Source organism: Miniopterus schreibersii (genome assembly GCF_964146895.1).
Source record: "Miniopterus schreibersii genome assembly, chromosome: 6".
Taxonomy (NCBI): domain Eukaryota; kingdom Metazoa; phylum Chordata; class Mammalia; order Chiroptera; family Miniopteridae; genus Miniopterus; species Miniopterus schreibersii.
The window spans coordinates 24,116,006-24,131,185 of record NC_138107.1 but is presented as its reverse complement, the minus strand read 5'-3'; the positions used below and the strand labels follow the sequence as shown (position 1 = coordinate 24,131,185).

General features: G+C 35.3%; 1 protein-coding gene across 3 annotated transcripts in view; it reads right to left on the bottom strand.

Moving 5' to 3' along the window:
- The window catches only part of ZNF451 (zinc finger protein 451), a 74,233-nt gene that overhangs the window by 8,508 nt on the left and 50,545 nt on the right, over positions 1-15,180 (bottom strand). For 2 of the 3 annotated variants that reach the window (XM_081140090.1, XM_081140091.1), the window contains 4 exons: positions 12,217-13,817; positions 10,202-10,342; positions 8,809-8,939; positions 7,753-7,939 (listed from right to left, as the gene is read on the bottom strand). In XM_081140090.1, the coding sequence (XP_080996216.1) occupies positions 7,753-7,939; positions 8,809-8,939; positions 10,202-10,342; positions 12,217-13,817 (2,060 nt within the window). The remainder of the gene's footprint in view (positions 1-7,752; positions 7,940-8,808; positions 8,940-10,201; positions 10,343-12,216; positions 13,818-15,180) is intronic. The other variant, XM_081140092.1, reaches the window with a different exon arrangement.

Sequence of the window (15,180 nt, the reverse complement as noted above, 5' to 3'; positions counted from 1 at the left end):
CAAGTAATGTTTTAGTAAAATAAAACATTAGTTAAGATTTGAAGAATAACAAATTAAGACTTTAAACATTAGGTACAAAGATAAAATACCCAAGTTTCTGTCACTATAATTCAAAGTTAAGGTCAGTCAAAAGGGGAATGTCTTAACTGGTCTGCACAATTCATTATTGCAGCCACTGCAGAGCTCCATTGATAGTGCTGGGTCAAATGCGAGCTGAACAGGCACTGGGCAACACTGTGTTCACTGAGGAAAAGTAATTAAACATGGGCAAAGGAGATCGTAAGAAGCCAAGAGGCAAAATGTCATCATATGCTTTCTTTGTGCAAACTTGTTGGGAGCAGCACAAGAAACAGCACCCAGATGCTTCAGTCAACTTCTCAGAGTTTTCTAAGTGCTCAGAGAGGTGGAAGACCATGTCTGCTAAAGAGAAAGGAAAATCCTGACGACATGGCAAAGGCAGACAAGGCCTGTTATGAAAGATAAATGAAAACATATCCCTTTTAAAAGAGAAACAAAAAAGAAGTTCAAGGATCCCGAAGCACCTAAGAGGCCTCCTTTGGCCTTTTTCTCATTTTGTTCTGAGTATCGCCCAAAACCAAAAGGAGAGCTCCCGGCCTATCCACTGGCGATGCTGCAAAGCAGCTGGGAGAGATGTGGTCGCTGCTGCAGATGGCAAGCAGCCGGATGAAAACGAAGGTGGCTAAGCTGAAATGCAGAAAGGATGCTCTCCACACTGAGCTAAAGGAAGGCCTGAAGCAGCAAAGAAGGCGCCGTCAAGGATGAAAAAAGAAAGAGGGGGAAGATGAAGAGGATGAGTAAGTTGGTTCTAGCGCAGTTTTTTCTCGTTTATAAAGTACTTAACCCCCTGAATACAACTCACTCCTTTTAAAGAAAAAACAAAACAAAACAAAATGTAAGGCTGTGTTGGATTTGTTTTTAAACCGTAGTGTCTTTTTTTGAATAGTAAACACTACTGAATGTCTTTAGATAGCCCTGTCCTGGTGGTATTTTCAATAGCCATCAGCCTCGCCTGGTACAGTACGGGGGTAGTAAACTGGCATGGAAATTTAAAGCAGGTTCTTGTTGGTCCACAGCAGAAATTAGTTACATATGGGGATGGTAGTTTTTTCATCTTCAGTTGTCGCTGGTGCAGTTTATATGAAATGATTGTTCTGTTAACTGAATACAACTCTAATTGAAAAAAAAAAAGTTGCAGCTATTCTGTTGACATTCAGAATGCTTCTAAGTAAATACAATTTTTTTATTTTAAAAAATTCATCATCATTGCATACAAACCTAAGGTAAAACTGTAGATTTGAATTACAAGGATTAGCTTGATACTAGGTTGCAAAAATTAAAAAGTTTCCTTTGCCTCAGTCAGCTCCACCAGTAGTACAGAATTCCATCCTATTTTCAGTACTTTGATCAGAATTATATCACATAGAGTTTGGGGATGGTATCCAAAGCAGCAACCTATAATTTCATTAATAGGCTAAGGAAACAACAGGCAGGTAGGCTTAGAATGAAGTTCAACTATTATTTTATATAATGCCTGTTCCATAGAGCTTGGTGCTACTTCAGTCATCTACACTTTCACAACACGGGTGAACCTTTATGTTCAATTTTAAAGAAGGCTTTTAAAATCTCTGTAATTGGTATGATTCTATAGATACCAACTATACTTAATACCTACACCCCATTCATTCCCAAACAAAGATACAAACAAAATAGATACAACAATGTTCTGGGCCCATAAATCACACAGTCCAAGGAAAGTGTTTAGGGTCAACAAAAATCATCTTTTGTTTTCAACTTGAATTCATTAATACATAACAGCCTATGCTCAAATTCATTTTTGTATTACCTAAGAAAAAACATTCTAAGTAAATACTTTGCATAAAATTGCAGAGAGGATGTTTATTTACTTAACGATAAACTATTGAACATATAAAACTATGTCTTTAAAAAGAAAATATTAAATCAAGTTAATGTTCTTCAACTAAACTACAAGATATGGTCAAGTTCTATTATATAAACAGATCATTAAAAGCCCACAGAATTTATTATATAAGCAAAGGCTGTCACCAAAGAAACAGTGAAAATGGTAACTCAGAAATTCAATCAAGGAGTTTGGCTGAGATAGGTGCAACAGTCCAACACTTTGGAAAGTAAAAACAAACAAAAAAATCCTTAAGATGTATGGTCAGTGTTGTAAAAACAAGAAGCATAGTCATTTCATGTTATGGAGAATGTATTACAAGCAGGGGAACAACATCATACAAGGTAAATTAAAAATGGTGCTTGCATGGTTTCTATAACTCAGCATGTGCTCATCACATTGAGAATGCATTTCTACAATCATTAAGAAAAGAAAATGGGGCTTATTTGTCTAATTATAAAAGATCCTAGGGATCTTATAATGCTGATCATTTTTGGTGGGTATGTTTGACATACAATCATCTTACTTTATTAAGTACCAGAACCCACAATCAAATCTTTTTATTTTCTGAAAACAAACAAAAACCCCACATCTTGAATGTTGTTAAAAAAAAAACACAAAACTCTCATATTTGGTATCTTTACCAAATTGATTCTGCAAATGTTGTTAGACTGAAGCAGAATGACTTTTGTCTTCACCCTTCAAGGATATGCTGAGAGACAGTAATTCACACTGGATTCTCTCTACATCATAAAATCAGGAATTTGTATCAGTGATACTGATGAAAAAAACACGCGTGTGGTCACACGTAGCTTATGGTAACTTTTCTGGACCTCTGCTTCCTCGTCTATAAAATGGGATAACCTACCACTTCCTAACTCAGTGTTGTAAAGAGGACTGAATAACATGTGGAGGAAGTTCTTTAAACATCTTCAAACACTACAAACATAAAAAGCAGCTAGCCTGGTGGCCAGCACATAAGTCCTCAATAAAGGTTAGTTCCCTTTCTCTTCTCTAAAACAACATTTATGTGACAAGTTATATTTGCATCTTTGAAACATGAGGCTTCAGTTAATGAACATGTATTTGTGAATAAAATGTTAAAGATCTAAAAGAAGAGCATCTACCTGCCTCCTCTGATTAGGATTATCGTAAAGGATCCATGTATCGTGGCAAGTTTTAAAAAAGTGAAGTACATTAAAAAATAAAACTGATGAAGGATAAGAGGGCCAATGGTGTTAATTAAGACAGATTAATATTTTTAAATATCTCTATAAAGATATAAATATCTTTATATATCATAGCTGTAATAAAAATGTTGGTGCTAAAACCCTGATGCTTAAAAGGAGAATTTATAGGGTAAAAACTGTGACTGATTTAAATCTCAAAATTAGTATGAAGGCTCACCTTGCTACAAAGAGTAACTGAGTTACCTTAACCAAGTCAGAGAACTAAAAACGTACCAGTAGTAAAGCTACTTATCTACCTGTCCCCATCCCACCAAGCAACAGAGTGATACCTTATGGCCAAATGACTAGACATCTGTATATGAAACCAGCAATTCTGGTTTTATTTTTACTGAGATAAGTACCTCCTGAAAAACTTTCAGTTAACTGAAAAATTGGCAAAGATTAAATTCTCAAAGTATAAAATACCATATGATCACTGAGTCTCATGACACTATTCAACAGATTCTTCCTGTTTATACAAAATCATTTTCTGGTTCTAATAATGAAAAATTTCTGAAAAGTTGGAGAAGAATAAGAGGTTCACACTTATATCATTTGTCTATGCTATGATGATTTTAAAAACCTGAAAAAATGCCAGATTGCTTACAAAATGATGAACATGAGAGAACTTCTATTGTATGTTACTTATAGTCTAAATGTTTTGTCATATCCAAAAGATAAAGAGTAGTATGGTTGGCTGGTTGGAGCCTTGAGACCATAAATCCCCTGGAACTGTACATGATACTGTATATACATGTACACTTTTACAGAAAGAGGCACAGAAAGCTTTGGTTAGGTTCTCAAAAAGGTCGACTGACTCCCCCCAGAAAACCACACTGCGTTAAGAAACTGTCTGGAGGTCACAGGAACATTGTGCTAAGAAGCCAGATGAAAGACGCTATCCTGGCATTCTGTGGTAACCAAAATTACCCTAATGGCCCAACAAGAGTTACCCTATTTGTGGACACTGAGAAATTTTCCAAGTTCCAATATATAATACCATTCCTTAACGGAAACTATTATTCACAAAGCCATATTTGTTAGAAAATGTGATGTTATCCAAGAAAGTAACTGTACTTTGATTTTCTTACTACATTAGGTCCCCCTTTCCCATGGTTTTACATTCTGTGGTTTCAATTACATATAGTCAACCACAGTCCAAAAATATTAAATGAAGAAGTCCAGAAATAATTCATAGGTTTTAAATTGTGCACTGTTCTGAGTACCATGATGAAACCTCATGTCATCGTTTCACCCCGATGCAGGGCATGAATCATCCTTTCGTCCAGTGTCTGCACTGTACAGTTGACCCTTGAGCAACACTGGTTTGAACTACACAGGTCCACTTATATGTGGATGTTTTCAATTGATCTGCATAGTTCAAATCCACATTGTTCAAGGGTGTACTCTGTGGTTGCGGATCTATATTCAGAAGGCTGACTGTGTAGTTATACACAGATTTTTGACTGTGCAGGAGGTGAGCACCCCTAACCCCTGCACTGTGCAAAGGTCAACTGTATATGCTACCTCCCCGTTAGTCATTTAGTAGCTGTCTTAGTTATGAGATTAACTGTCACAGCATCTCACAGTACTTGTGTTCAAGGAACCCTTATTTTAGTTAATAATGGCCCAAAGGTCAAGAATGACAGTGCAGGCAATTTGGATGTGCCAAAGAAGAGCCGTAAAGTGCTTCCTTTAAGTAAAAAGGTATGTATGTATATTAAAAAAAAACATAGTATATGTAGGGTTTGGTACTGTCTGCAGTCTTAGAACTTATCCCCTGCGGGGGGGGGGGGGGGGCACTATTGTATAAAGTTCACTACCAGGTAATTTGATGCCTTTAGGTTGTTCATGGGAAAAAAATTGTGTCTTCAATCAGATAACTGAATCTGAACATACTGTGATTCAGTGTAACTTATTTTTTTGAATTTTAAAATTACTAAAGCATCTTTAAATCTAGATCTAAATAAAATATCATGATTTAAGTACTCCATACTTCTTTGGCCACTTAATATTAATAATTTTCATGACTTTTAAAGTGTAGTGGCCACAGTACATGAAAAGATGCTCAACATCCTAATCATTAAGGAAGTACAACTCAAAACTACAATGAGATACCACTTTACACTCATTAGGATGGCTATTATCAAACACAAACAAACAAAAAACAGAAAATATCAAGTGTTGGCAAGTGTGTAGAAAAACTGAGACCTCTGTGAACTATTGGTGGAAATGTAAATAAAATGGTACCATCCCTGTGAAAATCAGTATGGTTGTTTCCTAAAAAACTAAAAATAGAATTACCATATAATCCAGCTATTTAATTTCTGGGTATATACTCAAAAGAACTGAAAATAGGGTCTCAAAGAGATATTTGTATACCCATGCTCATAGCAACATTATTCACAGTAGTAAAATATGGACACAATTAAATTAGCCATCGGTTAATAAATGGATAAGCAAAATGGAGTATACACATAGATTATTGTTCAGCCTTAAAAAGGAAATTCTGACATATGCTATTACATGGATGAAACCTGAGGACATTATGCTAAATGAAATAAGCCAGTCACAAAAAGACAAGTATTATATGATTTCACTTATATGAAATACTTAAGAGTAGTCAAAATTAGAGACAGAAAGTGCAGTAGTGGTTGCCAGGGGCTGGGGGAAAGGGGAATGGAGAGCTATTGTTTAATTGGTTCAGAGTTTCAGCTTTGCAAGATGAGAAAAGTTCTGAGATGGATGGTGGTGATGTCTACCCAACAATGTAAATGTAGTTAATACTACTAAACTGTACATTTCAGGATGACAAAGATGATAAAACTTAAGTTTTTTGTATTTTACTATAATAAAATAAAAATTGGGGGAAAACTTAAAAAAAAAATCTAGAGGGTAGGAATCATATTTTCTTTTTACAGTATTAATAATAAAAATAGCTGCTACTTATTAAGCCCATACAGCACTTTATACATATCACTAATTTCTACCTTATAGATATGAAAAGTGAGACTCATAAAAAGTTGAGTAACTTGTCTGAAATCACAAAGTTAGGAAGCAACAAAGTTAGTATTTGAAGCAAAGCCCATGCCACTCTTTTTGTACTGCATGATCTCTGCATTTTGCAAAAATTCAGAATAAAGTACACATGTGCCCCCAAAGAGTAGTAAGTTCAAAAGAGCACTGATTAGGAACAAATGATAAAAACAAAACAAAACCAAAAAAACCACCTAGAGCATAAGAGGCATTTAGAAGGGAACAATCAGCATGTAACAATAACCTATATGTTACCTCCAACCCTAATATACCCATGTGGACCTACTCATGTGCAGCTCTTATTCCAAATAAAGTTGAAATAAGGGCAAATCCGTAACAGGTTTCACATTCTAAATTGCAAAAGAAACACTCCCAAAAGCATCAGCAAAAGAGAAGAAAAGGGTAGCAAAGGTGAAAATTTAAGTATTTTACAAGATATTAAATAAATGTTAAGGGAAAGAGGATGGCAAAAGAGAGGAAGAAGACGACATTAAAAAAAAAAGCCAAAGATTTAAAAAAAGCAAGTGGATAAAAACCAAAATTTACTGAATAGAAAGATAAAAGTCAATACTAAGGCATGACATAAATATGCAAAACAGAGTCGATTTTCCTTTAAAGAGCACAGTTGGGCTTGATTAATGACCCCTAAGTTTGCAGAAGTGAATTAATTCACTGTAGTAAGTGATCCAGCAAAATTCTTCAGAATGGTCCTTCAATCAAAATGTGGCTCCAAATAAATACCTAGAAGGTGGGCAAAGTTGGAAAATTTAAAGGCATGTAATAAAAATGCCAAAAAGTAGTCGGTTTCTCATTGAGGTCATTCATCAATACCTTTGCATTCTATTCATGGCTGCAAGTTTTAGGATATTTGAAAAGCATTATTTTTATTCTCTTCTATCCACATCTACTTCAGAAATTGTAGGGGGGGGGGAACCCCACCTTTCTGAATCTCTAGAATTACATTTTTTCTTAAATACTGGTTAGTGAAATTGGACATTACTACTGTCTTTCTTTCAACAATTTCAGAAAGGCAGAGAAGTTTCAGGAATAGGACAGGAAGTACCAATCCCTTTCAAGGAACTAAAGATCTTTCAGGGCTTCATTTTTGTCACTGTCAACCTCTTAAATGGTCTTTTTCTTAGGGGTGGAGGTATTGAAATAATTACTATTTATTGCTTTCTGTATTCACCTGTAAGAACTTTGCTTTCTGAAAAGTTAAAGATAAATTTGGAATTTTAGAAACAAAGTGAAACTCTGGATTCTTAGCTTTGCAAAACTGTACTAACATTATTTCATACCATGAATATGTTATATACATGAATACAGATTTCTCCATTAGATCAAAAAGGTTCCAGAAAATTATGTATTTTTCCTATTCTGAAAAAGTTAAGAATGGAAGTGAGGTAAGGAAAAAATAAACAGAAGTATGAGAGCATGATGGTTTAGTGAGCAGGCAACGTTTCACTAGTGGACAGCAGTTTATTGGTTTTTCTCAGCAGTGAAGTCTCCTCCTCTTGGGCGGTTTGCACTGTGACTGCAGCTGCATACCTTTGGTGGTATCAGATATGCTATTTAACAAGGCACACATCATATCTCCCTCTAAGTGGTGAGGGTTTAGTATATGTGCTGGTCTCTGAGTCTTCTTAAATTGATTCTCTAGCTCCAGAAAACCTTGATCTCCTGAGAGGATGGTGAAAGGAATTTGCTTGGGCAGTTGTTCATCTAGACGGCCCGCCTAAGATGGAACAAATAGCATATGTTGATGAAAATCAGCATTTGAGTTTCAAATCAAGTTACACCTATTTCAGAATGAACACACACCTAGGAAGGTATATTTAGCTTGTTTCCTAGTTCCCACCGAAGTAAAGATCTCCTTCACAGATGAAATATACCACATTTAATCAAATATAAAATACCATCAATTACAAGATAAGCTATTTTATGTGCAAGGAAGGAAGGCAGGAAGGGGCCAAAAGGAGTTCAATAGGAGGCTCCCATCATACAGCTGAAACACTATAAATCAACCACAGAGAAAAGATAAGCAACATAATTTGCACACTCAATCTTGACACTGGATAGGTGGAAAAAGAAATCTCTTGTGGTTTAAAACATAAGCATTAGTCAAGTTTTCAGAGTAAATTCATGTTATAAGTGTGACACAGTAATCCTTAAGCAGAGAATTTAATTTAAACTGGGTCTCAGGCTGGTTGTTTCTCTAGGTGACTGGCAGAGACAGAAGCAAATGCAAATCCAATCTAGCCAACAGTGATTGTTAAGGTGCCTCTCAATTTCAGAGATGTTAAAATGTGCAAGTGTCTTGGTAATACCTCAAGTATAGTGTCATCTCTTGATCACTTATTCCATAAATAGTTGAGAGTTTGCTACAGTAGCTAAGAGTCTACTACAAGTTAGGGAAAAAGCAATAAATAATTAAGCTCTGGGTCCCTGCCCTCATAGTAGTCATAAGTAGAACCTGACACAGAAGGTTTTATACAAAAATATAACACTAAAGAATGATCTATAGTTTCATTATGATTAAAGTGGGGGGAGGGGGGAATCCAAATGGGTCCTAGATTCACATTAGATTTTTGAATAATGACTCACATGCATACATATGGCAAAATCAGCAGCATCTTTTCTTTTACTACAACGAGGATGAAGGAAGAAGCATCCAATCCTATTCAGGTAATTATAGATCTTACAGTTGAGTGGAGGCTTCCAATTGGTGTTTCCTCCTATTGTTTTTAGAAAAGGCATAAATGATAGTCAAACAGGAGAAAAAGAACAGGACACTAGATATAACTGAAAATTTTATCAAGAAAAAAACACTAGGAAAAAAAGTTTTCTAGACAGAAAGTACCAGATTGGAATGCAGAAGAACTCAGTTCTAGTGTAGGTATCACCATCTTGTTGCTTTACAATCTCAGGAACGTAGACCAACTTCCCTGAATCTGCCTATTCATCTGAAAACTCACAGGGATGTTAAGGAGAATCAAAAGTAATGTGTGAAAATTCTTTGAATGGTATCATTCCATATGAATGTAAGCATTAGTGGTTTTTTACAAATACGTCAAGGCTGTCCAGTGGAGAGACATGAGCAGCAATCAGCAAAACCAGATTTACTAAAAGGTTGTACTAACTTATCCAGGTCAGTATGTTTCTAATTTAAGTTCCAATCCTCCTCTTCATATGCAGCCTCCTATCAAATGTGAAGTGTATCAGATGCTCATTATACTAAACTTCTGTAAATCAAAGAAGTCTTTCTCAAAGTTGCACATTTTTGAGTAGTAGCATAGTTGCCATGAGGCCCAAGTTCAAAAGCTTACTCTGCTATTTATTAGTTTTATATTTTGGAAAAAATACACTTCTCTGCCTACTTCCCCCCCCCCAAACTCACATTTTTAATAGACTTTGAAAGATCACATTCTAGCTCTGACTGTAACAGTACAGTGATCACCATGGTTGAAGTTTTACAAAATTACAATCGGCAGCAGCATCCTGTTCTGAAAGTTATTTCATAAAATTAAAGATTAGGGCTTGAATAAATAAGAAAAAAACTATCTCAGAAATAAACAACCCAGATCATAGTCATCTGTGATGACTATCTGAGAAGTGTGCTTTCTGGTTTTTTAATATCTTGCTACTCTATCAACACACAAGAGCAGCAATCCCGTCAGCCTACTTCTTTATATTTTGAAATCAGTAAGCATGTATTAGCACCAAGTATAATACCTGGCACACTGAAAGTATTGAATAAAGGCTTTTTCAATTGGTATCTAAAGATCCACAAATTTTGGGTCACCAAACAGACTAACATTTACCATAGAGAAATGTAAAGAGAAAATTCTATCCGAGTAACTATAATGCAAAGTGACAATATTCCAATTATGTTCCCATGTTCTATTCAGGAAGGTTCAAGGAGTCCTTTAAAGTGAACCAGATTCTAAGAAGAAAACAAAAGGCAGATTGTCGCGAATGTTTTCCTTATTAACCATACCTTGAAAGCCCCAAATAAATGTTCCTTGGTTAAGATGCCCTGGTAGATGACCAAAAAAGTTGGACCAGTTATCAAAATCTACAAAGACTATATGAGTCATGGTTCGCAGGTAATCCAAATCTGGAAGCTCAACAACTTCATCTAAGAAAGAAGAGAGAAACATTAACATGGATTTGGTAAGAATTAGCTAAAAACATTTTAAATTTCTCAAGTTTAAAAGATATCAGAGAACTAATGCGCAAAATATTAATGTAGCATGTTATTTCCACCTAAACCTTTTTGTAAAGTCCACACCTGTACATGACACAGTACATTTAAATTGGATAACTTTGCGCTTTTCCTAATCTAGACTGATTTATTAGTAGATTAAACACTGTATAGAGCAGAAGTGAGATAACCCACAACCCACACCATAAAGTGGTGCAAAATAGGCACTGGGGACACTTCAGTACTTTCACTACAAACAAATCTTTCTTGGTTCTCTCAAGTTCTTTCACCTTCCACCATGCTCAACTCTCATTTTCCCTTCCCTTCCCTTCTTTCAAAGTTTTCTACCTTGGCAACCTTAAAGTTTCTAGTGGTAGCAATGCAAACCTTAAATTACTAAATTGTTTTTAAAATAAATAGCTTCTGCTCCACCTAATAGAGACTCCCTCAAATATACTACTGTATCCCTTCCCATTTCTAAGCCACCCATCATCTTATATATTTTCTTAAAATTCTAATTATTGTAGATTTAGATACTACAATCATCTATCAAATATGACCACCAAATTCCCAAAAAATAATCAGAAGAGCAATAGAAAAGCACAAGAAAAAAAATGGGGTAACCACTGGTTTACTGTTTGAAGTTGTGTTAAGTAGGTCTGTAGTATGTCAGTTAATAATTAACATAAAATATGCCATAATAACATAAAAAGGTGATGCTGAGATCTACATGTGCTATAGAGCAAGCCCATAAAAATTCATTATTTCATAAAAATATTTTATTAGCCAAATTTTTCACGTATCCTCATTGTCTTCACTCTACTAGTTAATATTTATGGTGAAGGGATTAAGCAAAGGAAAAAACAAAACAAAACTACTCATAGACACAGACAACAGTATGGTGATTATCAGAGGGAAACGGGGGTGAGAGGAGGTAGAAGAAGGTAAACGGGGGATAAAGGGTGATAGAAGGAGACTTGCCTTGAGGTGGGGACACACATTGCAATATACAGATGATGTATTATAGAACTGTACACCTGAAACCTATACAATTTTATTAACCAATGTTAATGCAACAAATACAATAAAAAAATTTTTAAAAGGATACAGACTCACAATTATACTCTAAACAAAACAAATTATACTTCTAAACAAAATAAAAACATTGCACTCTCAGAGACTTACTTAATCTTACCATATGGGAGAAGAAAGTTTGGGTAAGTACAAACAAGGAGATTCATACCTCATTTCTCTCCCTGGTTTCTTGCTACCACTTGTAACTCTACCTCTAATTCCTATTTTAACTGTAAGTAAAAGCTTTGCTTCCCAAAAAATTCCTAACAAAAATACACAAATTCTCAAGTGACCTTTAAGATTTCTTGTACTTCTAGAATAAGGCCAAAATAGAAACAAAAAGAACTCTACTTAATTTATCATCTTTTGAATGAACCAAAATCTAAATAATATGTCCAGGATAACTTTAAAAATCTTAATTTCCCAAACACTGTAAATTTCCTTCATCTCTCAAAATCCCCATGCCTTTTGTGAAAGCAAAGAAAATGTTATCTAAAAAACATTATTTAAAGCTAACATACACTCTTTGTCCCCTTAAGTTTAGAAAATGGCTGGCTGAATGTAGAAGAAGGCATATAAATCCCTACAAACCATATGCAGCAGTAATTAACCTATCATCCTATCATGTTTTCTGCTTCAAAACTGAATTATTAGCTTTCACAAAAATGATGGTTACAATACACGTTTCTACATTAACAGAGAAATCTGCAGACATTAGAGTTGTAAAGCCATACCTATATTCTGACAGCTGAGGTCATTCTCGGCTCCTTTCTCCACATCTGAATTTTTTGAATAGCTTCCTGCCTGTTTCAGTTTTCTCTCTGTGCGTGAGGCACTTGCAGCAAACTTGTACGGGCTTGTTTTTTCAGATCCAAAATGAGCCACACTGGGTTTCTGTAAGAAGCAGTGTTTGGTATGGAAGTGCTGCTGAGCGCTCTCAGGGTCATGAAATGCTTTGGTGCAGGTGCCACACTTGATGACGTATCGCTGCTCCTCCTCCTGCTTTTCTTCTCTGTGCACGTGATGGATATGAGTGTTCATGTCAGCTACATTCTGGGCTGTTGCTGAACACAAGCTGCAGCGAAACCACAATTTACCTTTATCCAGCATCATTTGGAGACATCTACTATAATCTTCCCTTCTGTTGACTTTACAGATGTAACTCTCACGACAACCACAGGTTAACAGATTACCGGTCTCTACTACTGGAAAATCATTCTCAGTTTTAATTGAAATTTCAGTTTTTTCTGGCACAAACACATAATCTATACTGTGGTGCTCCTTATAATGACTGAAAAATGCTTCTTCCACGTTAAAGGTAAGATCACAAAGCCCACAGAAGTACTTAATCTTTATCTCATTGCCATGCTCATCCTGACAATGTCGGTACAGTGTTTCTATCTTGTGAAAAGTCTTTTTGCAATGGGCACAGCTGTATCTATGAAACTGGTGACTTGCTAAAGACATGCAGTGCTGTTTTACACATTCCTGGGAATCAAACATATCTTCACAGATTCGGCACTGCCATTTACCCCGTGGAGGACTGTTTGATGGGGAATGATCAAGAATGGTAATAGTTGGAGAAGGATTCTTAGCAGTCAAATTACTCCCCAGTACTGCAGAGGATGATGGCAAAGTTTCACTTTCTGTGTCATCTGTCTCATAAAAATACCTGTGACCACTATGAAATTCAGTCACATGTGCCATGATAGTCTCTCTCCTTGTTAATTCCTTTTTGCATGTTCGACACCAGAAAAAAAAGTTATTTAAATGTGCCCCTCCATGAATCCGGCTCATATGCAAACGGATCACACCTGAATCTTCACATACCTTTCCACAGACCACACACTTATAACACATTGTATTTGCAGAGAAAACATGCTTTTCTACTAAATCTTCACTTGGAAATCGTTGATGGCATTCACAAAACCAGGTTTTAACTGACTTTTCTTTCTGGACACAAATCCTACCTCCATGGCTTTTGTCTTCTAAATTCACCCTTTTTTTTGGAATGGTACTACAATCTTGTGAGCCAGATTCTTGGAGAGACAGAGTTCTTTTAAGCGATGAACATTTTGATTGATCTAGCAATAGATTCAAGTCAGAAGGAGGTTTGTTCCCTTCACTGCTGTAGCAATAAAGTAAGACTGATTCTTCCATTGAGTTAATGACTCGGACTTTATGTCCTAAATTTTGTTTGTGCTTTCGGGTACTGATCTCATCCACAAAGACTTGGTTGCAATTTGGACAATAACCTCTTAATATGAATTTCTCTGCAACCTGGGCAATGCTTTTCTCAGCTACAGCTACAGGACCAGCATTCCGACAACGAACTCTAGAGTGGATAAGAAAAGGTGAAGGGATTAAGCAAATAAAAAACAAAATAAAACAAAACTCATAGAGACAACAGTATGGTGATTGCCAGAGGGAAAGGGGGATGGGGGAAGGTAGCTCTGAGAGGGTAGAGGGGATAAATGGTGGTGGAAGGAGACTTGACTTGGGGTGGTGAACACACAATACAATATACAGATGATGTATTATAGAATTGTATACCTGAAACCTATATAATTGTATTAACCAATGTCACCCCAATAAATTCAATTAAAAAGATTAAAAAAATAAAGCAGATAAGAAAAAAAATCTCTTTCACAAATACAGTATTTTCTAAGTACAGTAGCTCTGCTTTTATTGCAGGAATTATAAAATAAACAATGTATACATAAGCGCTAAAAGATAATGTTCAATAAAGATGCAGGTTATATAACATTCTATCATCTCAAGGTACCTAAGTATTACCTACATTTTGTCTCTTTCTATCCTATATACAAATGGGTAAAACTAGAATCAAAATGTCAAAAAAAAAAATTCAGACAAACTTTAGAAAACTGAAAACAGTACCAAATGCACTGATAGAGGACCTTATCAGACAAGCAAATGAGCTTCTCTATGATAATTCAATTGTAATAATTAAACTACGGTAAGATTCACAATAACTTGGTACCTATTCCTTAAGAACTGACTTACTTTACGTCAGGAATATGCCATGCTCATAGTTGCCTTTATACTCAAGAATCAGGTTCAATGGAAAGACCAGACACTATTCCAAAAATTAACTCAAAATACACAAACTTCTCTAGGGAAAAAGAAAAATGTAACTATGCTTCAAACTGTCTTATTTTCACTACTAAACTCCAAAGAGAACACACCTGCTACCATCCCATATATTTAATACATTTTGAAAGTGAGAAATTATATAAAGTATGGCCTTTAGTTATAGTGGAATTAAATTAGAGACAAGAAATAACAATAAAAATCCATACATATTTGGAAATTACATTCCTAAATCATTACAAGTTTAATACGTTTCTAAAAAATCTATGGGTCAAAGAAAATATCAAAAGGGAAAAGGGAAAATATTTTTAACTTAATGAAAATAAAAACAACTTATAAAAATCTGAGGAATTCAGTCCAAGCAATGCTTAGATAAAAATTTATAACTTTAAATGTTTATATAGAAAAAGAAGGTCCAACGGCAATCTAAACTTCCACCTTAAGAAGCTAGAAAAGGAGAAGCAAATTAAACCCAAAGGTTAAAGAGCAGAAATCAACAAAGTAAAAAATGAGCAAACAACAGAGAATCAAGCATCAGTGAAATCAAGAGCTGGTTGTTTCAAAGATGAACAAAAATTTGTGAAGAG